Here is a 9,208-nt window from a genome sequence, read left to right as displayed (position 1 = left end):
CTAAAATTAAAAAAATTAGCCGGGCGTGGTGGCGGGCACCTGTAGTCCCAGCTACTTGGGAGGCTGAGGCAGGAGAACGGCATGAACCTGGGAGGTGGAGCTTGCAGTGAGCTGAGATCGGGCCACTGCACTCCAGCCTGGGTGAAAGGGCAAGACTCCATCTCAAAAAAAAAAAAAAAAAAAAAAAAATTAGCCGGGCATGGTGGTGAGTGTCTATAATCCCCAGCTACTTGGGAGGCTGAGGCAGGGGAATCACTTGAACCTTGGAGGCGGAGGTTGCAGTGAGCTGAGATCGCGCCACTGCACTCCAGCCTGGCAACAGAGCAAGACTCCGTCTCCAAAAAAAAACCGAAAAAACAACAACAACAAAAGCAATCCTAGTCATGGCAGAGAAACCCTACTTAAGTCAGAAAGAATTAAAACATTTATTGGGCATAAATATATTACATATACACTACAGATACAGTTAGGTATTACATATAGCATAGTATTTGCAAAATCTATACATTAAAATTGATATGGCAGTTTTAATACAATGCATATGAAATAGTCTAAAATTTACAATACAGGAAAACATGATTTTCTTTTTCTCCTAGAGTTGAAAAGCTTGGAATGTATGTCCAACAGTGAGGTAAAACATTTTATCTTTCAATTTAAAGAATTGTGCAAGGATAACATTCAAACACATTCAATTAGGGCACTTCTCAATTTTGACAGGAATACTGAATTATTGTAGCCAACAAAACAAGGTTAGAAAATGCCAACATTTCAAGTTGATAAGAACAAGGCAGAGAATATGCAAAAAATCTCTTTAAAAAGTTTTCTTTTTCAACAATTTCTTTGAGGACAAAGGGCAGTTTGCTTCACATGACTGGAATTTCTTGTGCCAGGGATGAGTTTGACATACAGAGAAGAGTCAGAGCATCAGAAGGCCACTCATTCACTCCTCACATAGCAAAAGGGCAAAGAGATCAGGTTAATAGAACACTTTATTTTATTGTTCGTGTGTAATGGCAATATATATAGTTATATATCAATATCACATATACATATTTGTGATAGAAAACAGTGCCATAGAGAGTAATAATTTTCTGACTGAAGGAATATAATGAATACCAAATAATGGTGAGCAATAAAATAAAGTGCTGTCAGCTTTGTATTTCACACACTTCAGCTTCCTGGTGGTTAAATGATAGTATGAAAATCTCAAGAAGATCAAATATTCATATAAATTTTGGCCTAAAGTACTATTTACTGAAAAAAAAATTCAACCAATTCAGAGAATTTCTTTATAGCAGCAGTTCTGAAGTGTTTCAAAAAAGAGACTTCCCCAACCCCCCCAGAGGGGGCTTTGTACTCAGTTGAATTTTCATTGCTTAAAAAATACCTCTCCCCAAAACACCTGCATGGAATTTTTTAGAAAATGCAGATGCTGTGTCATAGTGGGTCATAGCACACATTTAAATAGGGGGGTGAGTTTTGGAAGGCCAGAACTTTGGCAAAAATATATTTACCTTGATGCCATCAGTTTGCAAAGCTAATTAAACTAATTATTATAGTCAATAAAATACAGAACCCTCTAGTACTCACTACATCAATATAGGCACACAGAATAATTCATTGATCTCAGCATTTTCTTCCAAGAGATGATTATGGTTTTTGGGTACATGTAAACGTTTCAATCACTGATAATGGATTTTTTTTTTTTGGCATTTAATGCACTAGATGCTCTTATCTTTTTAAAAACATAAGAAAATATCAGAAGATTAATAATACTACAGATGTTGCCAAGGAACAAGACTGACCTAAAATTACAAAAGTATAAAACACAAAAATATAACATGCTACAAGGGAAAATTAGTACATAAGTACATTTAAAAAATTTTACAATAAATAAAGATTGCACTGTAATTGGCATTTAAAGTACTGTATGCAGAATATAGTATAAATAAACCAAAAACAAAATAATGTTGGTTTCCCCATGACTTTGGTATGGGAATATTATAAGCTAGTACAGGATACTGCATCTTAGACAATAAAGATCAAGCACAAAATAGCTATGATCAAGAAAAACCAAGTAGCAAAAATATACAAAAACAGAAGCAGGGGGATACACTGTGTCTGTTGCACCCTTTTGGAATATATTTGCACCTCCAACTCTTAAATGTCCCTGAGGTACTTGAACATTATGGACTTCATATAAATAATCCAATGACTTTGGGTTAAAATTGATTATCTCATGACTCAAAATAAACACGTAAGAGTAACACTTTGCACTCCAATAGCACCTGTTGGTCAAAGATCTCAAAGCACTTACAAACATTAGAATCCCCATTTTATTTTATTTTATTTTTCATGCATGGGAAAACTGAGGCACACAGAGGTAAAGTGACGTGTTCAGGTCACACAGCAAGTTAGTGACAGATCCAGGGAGAGAATCTAGGCTCCTTGATCCCCAAACACCCTGTGTTTACCATCAAACACCATTCCCTCTCCAACCACGGCCAGGCAAACCCACAGAAATAGAAACTACAAATTTAGATGACTCTCTTTTGGGTTTTATCAATTTTCATCTGCTGTTACATTAGTATTATGTGCACTGAATTAAGGTATTGAAATTCAATCACTTCATTGATACCTCAAAGAACAGCCTAAAGGCAAATGTTTCAAAAATAATGAGCTGACACATAAGAAGACTGCTCACAATTAGTGTAAATCATGGACAATGGGCAGAGGCACTAAACTGTCACCAGTTCTTGTCATATAATTCTGGTCAAACATAACAGAATATAATAACTCTAGTGATTAGATTAGAAGTAGTTATATACAAAGACAAACAAACAAGTTAAAGCAGCCTTTAAAATAGGTGAACAAGAAAACAACTAACTATTGCACAATGCCCTCTTAAAGTTACTGCTATGAATTGATGTGGTAAAATCTACAATGCTCCATAATTTATAGGTGCATTCTGGTTACTTGATTTCTTATACAGGCAGCTCATAGTGTTAAAATTATAAGAAATACAGATGATTAAAACATTTTAGATTAAAGTACACATTTTGATTTAAATGAGCCAAACACAGTTAAATAACTGAGTGACAAAATGGTTGTTTAGGGCAGTCTTATCTGAGTGAACATATCTTCTGTATGTTGCTGTTGCTGTGTGGTAATACTCTGACAACACTGAAATCCTAGCCCTGTAAGTACACACACGGTGATTCATGTTTACAGATACAGATGTTCAAGACATAAGAAGTGACTGGTGAATATAAATTACTAAACTGTAACAAAAAAAAAATCAAAGGCTTGCAAAAGACATCAGTGAAAACAGAATGAAGGTAAATCTGAAAATCTAAAGGAAAACATAAGAAAGCTAGCTTTTGGTATCTGGTATGCTTTTCTTCTTTTTTTTTTTTCTTTTTTTTTTTAAAAAAAAAATCCAGTTTAACCTCTTCCTAGTTTTGCATTTCAAAAAGGTGCACCAAAACACTGACATTTTTTTTCTAGCTAAATCTGTAAAACAGAGTATATAAATCAAAAAACAAAAGGGCTTTAAAAAGGGGAGTATCTGAATAAATGTGTGTATTAAAATGTGTAGCATTAATTCATACCTCTAGTTTTGTTGGGTTTACTTCATTAAGAAGTACTGTAATATAAAGGCAAATAAAATGGACAAAGTTGCAAAGCCAAGCACAATGATGGCTGCAAACTGTTCATCAGTAGGCATCATGCTCTTCATTTTGGGATCATCTAAGCTCCCCATGTCCCCTGTAAGCATGACCTCACTTTGTTGTAATACAAAAGCCGCAGAGGGGCTGAAGGCTCCGCTTAGCTCCTGAGAGGTGTCTAAACAGCGACGACACGCACATACGCGGAACCTGTAGTCTGTGTTGGTCTGGAGGCCTGAGATTTGGAATGTGGCTTCTTCTCCCTTGTACACCTTCAGGAAAAGAAAGAGTCCTAGTTAATTAATTTATAGCAACACTGTTGTCTCTAGAATAATCTTGGTTTAGATTCACTCCATTCACTCTTGGTTTATATTCACATTCACTCTTGTAACCAAAATGATATAAAAATGTATTTCTCTCAATCTGTATTCCAACCATAAAAAGGGTATTCCAACACACTTTGAATGAAACAATAGAAAATCCAGTGACTCGAACTTTGACAGAAGGAGATAAGGCCCTGACCAGAAATGCAGCTGACATTTTAAGTAGTAAAGATGCATCTCGCTAAATTTTAATAATTTAGGTCACTGGTCCCCAACCTTTTGGGCACCAGGGACTGGTTCTGTGGAGGACAAGTTTTCCACAGACAGGGGTAGTTTCGAAATGAAATTGTTCCACCTCAGGTCATCAGGTGTTAGATCCGCATAAGGAGTGCACAACCTAGATCCCTTGTATACACAGTTCACAATAGGGTTCATGCTTCTATGGGAATCTAATGCCTTACTGATCTGACAGGAGGCAGAGCTCAGGCAGTAATGATCCTGCTTGCCAATCACTTCCTGCTGTGTGGCCTGGTTACTAACAGGCCACTTACCAGTACTGGTACCTGGCCCGGGGGTTAGGGACTCCTGATTTAGACTATAAATCAGAAGATGTCATAATACAAATAGGTCTATGTTTTTGGTCCCAAGAACAAAGTTAACATTTTAAAATGGAAACAAAAACTGACCAAACAAAATGTAAATTTTCCAGCAGGATGATTTTTTGACAACTGGATACACTACAAACGCATCCCCTCAAGATATCCCACCTCCACCCCAAGAGGTAGACACTATAATGACTTCTAATTCCGTAACTGATTTTGCTTGTACTAGGAGTTCATATAAATGGAATCACGCAGAACACACTCCCTTGAGCCTATGAGATTCACTCATGTTATCGAGTATTCAGTAGTAGTTCCTTATAACTTTACCTCAATTCCTCCATTTTCTTTTCGATGGACATTCGGGTTATTTCCAGTTTGGAGGTTTCATATAATAAAAATGCTATTAATAAGAATGTTATGAAGGTTTTTGTTCAAATTTTGAGAAGTTATTTTTCTGGGTAAATACAAGGAAGTGCTGGGTCACAGAGTAGTTCTGTAGTTAACTTCACAAGAAACAGTTTTCTCAAGAGATTGTATCCCTTTGCGCTCCCATTAATAGCATGAAGTCTGAGTTGCACCACATCCTCTTCAACATTGATCGTCAGTCTTTTCTATTTTAGCTATCCTAGAGGGTGCGAATGGTACCGCAACTGCATTTCCGTGATGCTTAAAGATGCTGCGCATCTTTTCACGTGCTTACTGGTTGTTCATGTACCTTCTTCTGTGAATAGTATGTACAAGTCTTTTGCCTATCTTTAATTTGCAATTTGCTTGACTTTTATTAATTTGCAGGGCCTTGTTATGTGATCTGGATCTAAGTCCTTAGCCAGATATATGTGTTGAGAGTATTTTCTCCCAGTTTTGTGGCATGCCTACTTGTTTTCTTGAGGAATTTTTTTGGATGTAGCCCACTTTATCACAAATTAACATTTAAATAATTTGGTGGTCTGTCCTGAGTGTTCATCTCTGTATGACAAACCTGATTTCTTCTATTAAGAATCTGGGATGTTTTCTTCCTATTTTGTTAACATTAATATAATCATCAAGAGGCTTACTGTTACAGAAACTTGAAAATGACCAGTTTACTTACACATTATCACATTTTGGTTGACTGAAACTAACAAGAGTCTTTGAAGGGGAATGGAGGAAGAAGGTCTCACAAGGTTCTTCCAGCAAAATGAAACCAATCCTCAAAAAACTTAAGAGGAAATGATAATTTCCTCTTAATTTTTATGCAATAAAATTACATAAAAATTTATGGCTTAGAGTCAATGGATAGACACAGAAAAAAATAGCAGAAATGAAACCAAATCAATAAGAGATTTGGCTGATAATTAAAAAAGAAAATAAAATTAATGGAACTCTATCTGAGTAGTACTGAGTTAATACCTGTGAAGTGCTTAAAACACACCCGGTATGAAGTTAGTGCACAGTAGGAGTTAGCTATTATTATTATTGCTATTTAGAACTGAAAAATAACCCAGCAATAAACTTGTCAATTTTGTCAAACACTTTCTTTGCATCTAATGAGATAATTATATGGTTTTTGGCCTTCATTCTGTTAATGATGTATCACATTTGTCGATTTGGGTATGCTGAATCATCCTTGCGTCCCAGGGATAAATCCTACTTGATCATGGTGGATGATCCTTTAATGTGTTGTTGAATTGGGTTTGCTAGCGTTATACTAGGGATTTTTACATCTACGTTCATAAAGGATATTGGCCTGTAATTTATTATTATTATTTTTTGTAATGGCCTTGCCTGCCTTTGATATGAGGATAATGCTGGCCTTGCAAAAAAGAGTCTGGAAGTATTCCCTCCTCATTTACTTTTTTGAAAGAATCTGAGAAGGATTGGTATTAGTTCTTTAAATATTTGGTAGAGTTCAGCCATGAAGACATCAGGTCCTAGGGTTTTCTTTGATGGAAAACTTACTGATTTCATCTCCTTACCCATTGGTCTGTTAGATTTTCTATTTCTTCAGTCTTGATAAGTTGCATATATCTAGAAATTTATACATTTCTTCTAGGTTATCCAATTTGTTGGCATATATTTGTTCCTAATAGTCTCAAATGTTCCTGTGTATTTCTGGGGTATCTGCTGTAATCTTTTTTTCTGATTTTGTGTCTTCTTGGTTTAGCTAAAGATTTGTTGATTTTATCTTTTCAGAAAAACAACTCAGTTTTGTTGATTTTTGTACTGTTCTTCTAGTCTCCTTCATTTATTTCTGTTTTCATCTTATTTCCTTCCTTCTGCTAACTTTGGGCTTAGTTTCTCCCTCCCCCCAGTTCCGTGAGGTATAATGTTAGGTTGGGATCTCTCTTCCTTTTTGACGTAGGTGTTTATTGCTTTAAACTTTGCTTTTAGAACTGCTTGTGCTGTATCCATTTTTTTTTTTTTTAGACAGAGTCTCACTCTGTCACTCAGGCTGGACTGCAGTGGCACCATCTTGGCTCAATGCAAGTTCCTCCTCCTGGGTTCACGCCATTCTCCTGCCTCAGCCTCCCGAGTAGCTGGGACTACAGGCGCCCGCCACCACACCCGGCTAATTTTTTGTATTTTTAGTTAGCCAGGATGGTCTCGATCTCTTGACCTCATGATCTGCTCGCCTCAGCCTCCCAAAGTGCTGGGATTACAGGTGTGAGCCACCACACCTGGCCGTATCCCATATGTTTTAATAAGTTGTGTTTCCATTTGCCTCAAAATATTTTTTAATTTCCATTTAATTTCTTCATTGACCCATTTGTTGTTCAGAAGTATGTTTTTTATTTCCATGTATTTGTGAATTTTCCAAAATTCCTTCTGGCATTGATTTCTAGTTTCTTAACACTGTGGTCTGCAAAGATACTTGATATAATTTCAGGCTTCTAAAATTTGCTGAGGCTTGTGTTGTACCCTAACATTTGATCTATCCTGGAGAATGTTCCATGTATGCTCGAGAAGGATGTGTATACAGTTGCTGTTGGATGAAACGTCAGTTAGGTCCATTTGGTCTACAGTATTGTTCAAGTCCAATGTTTATTAATTTTCTCTCTGGATTATCTGTAGAGTATTAAAGTCTCCTACTATTATTGTATTGCAATTTATCCCTCCCTTCAGATCCTTCAATATTTTATGTATTTAGGTGTTTCAATGTTGGGTGCATATATAACTGTTATATACTCTTGATGAATTGATGCTCTTATCATTATATTATGTCTCTTTTTACAGTTTTTGACTTAAAAGTCTATTTTGTCTGATACAAGTTTAGCTATCCCTGCCTTCTTTTGGTTTCTATTTGCATGGAGTATCTTTTTCCAACCTTTCACTTTCAGTCTATGGGTGTCCTTAAAAGTGAGGTGACTCTTGTTGGCAGCATACTGTTGGGTCTTTAAAAAAAAATTAATAGCTGGGCATGGTGGCTCATGTCTGTAATCCCAGCACTTTGGGAGGCCGAGATGGGTGGATCACCTGAGGTCAGGAGTTCAAGACCAGCCTGACCAACATGGTGAAACCTCATCTCTACTAAAAACACAAAAATTAGGCGGGTGGGGTGGCATATGCCTGTGATCCCAGATACAGGATACAGGCAGGAGAACTGCTTGGACATGGGAGGTGGAGGTTGCAGTGAGCCGAGATTGTGCCATTGCACTCCAGCCTGGGTGACAGAGCGACATTCTCTGTCTGAAAAAAAAAAAAAAAAAAAAAAAGAAAAAAAAAGAAAAAATTCATTCAGTTACTTTGTCTTTTTATTGGTGAATTCAATCCAAACAATTCTACCCATTAATACAAATACCCTAGAGGTGAATTTCCAACAAACTCAACTTTGCCTGAAACACTTGCCACCTATTCAGTTAGTGGGAATCTACAAATGTCTCTACATGTTTCTAAAGCCCAGTGTGTAAACTTCCACCAAGAAACAGGACATTCCATTAGTGAATATAAGTGCACTGGACATGAATTTAGTGTTGGGTCCAAGTTGAAAGACAAAAAAAAGGATCTTATGGTTTGGAACAGAGGCCAGGCTTCCAACAATGTTCACCTGGTAGTTACCCTTTTAAAGAGATTCCTCCCTCATTTTCAAACTTTACTTCAAGCATCTTACTATATTTTTGCTTAGTGACTAAACTCCAGACAACCAATTCTGTTTACTACTTATACTTTTCTAGATTTATTTTGCTTTTGTTATTCTTTTTATAAGACTTTAAGCACATTCCTCCTGGTGACTTACCTTGTTTCTTAAAATTGTGGCATGTGTTGGCCGGGTGCGGTGGCTCACGCCTGTTATCCCAGCACTTTGGGAGGCTGAGGCGGGTGGACCACGAGGTCAGGAGATCAAGACCATCCTGGCTAACACTGTGAAACCCCATCTCTACTAAAAATACAAAATATTAGCTGGGCGTGGTGGCGGGTGCCTGTAGTCCCAGCTACGCGGGAGGCTGAGGCAGGAGAAAGGCATGAACCCGGGAGGTGGAGGTTGCAGTGAGCCGAGATCGCACCACTGCACTCCAGCCTGGGCGACAGAGCGAGACTCTGTCTCAAAAAAAAAAAAAAAAAAAAAAAAAAAAAAAAAAAAAAAAATTGTGGCATGTGTCTTAGCTGTTTGAGTTACAAATAGCTAGGCTGGAGCAAC

The 9,208-nt window shown here is 37.0% G+C and overlaps 1 protein-coding gene across 2 annotated transcripts in view; it reads right to left on the bottom strand.

Moving 5' to 3' along the window:
• Positions 1-401: 401 nt before the first annotated feature.
• FNDC3B (fibronectin type III domain containing 3B) overlaps positions 402-9,208 on the bottom strand; it is a 361,800-nt gene continuing 352,993 nt past the window's right edge. For both annotated transcript variants that reach the window (XM_003256464.3, XM_003256465.3), the window contains exon 26: positions 402-3,940. In XM_003256464.3, coding sequence (XP_003256512.2) covers positions 3,629-3,940 — 312 coding nt within the window. In that variant the 3' untranslated portion in view covers positions 402-3,628. The remainder of the gene's footprint in view (positions 3,941-9,208) is intronic.

This window comes from Nomascus leucogenys, chromosome 11 (genome assembly GCF_006542625.1).
Source record: "Nomascus leucogenys isolate Asia chromosome 11, Asia_NLE_v1, whole genome shotgun sequence".
NCBI lineage: Eukaryota > Metazoa > Chordata > Mammalia > Primates > Hylobatidae > Nomascus > Nomascus leucogenys.
This window is presented reverse-complemented; position numbering and strand designations above follow the sequence as displayed.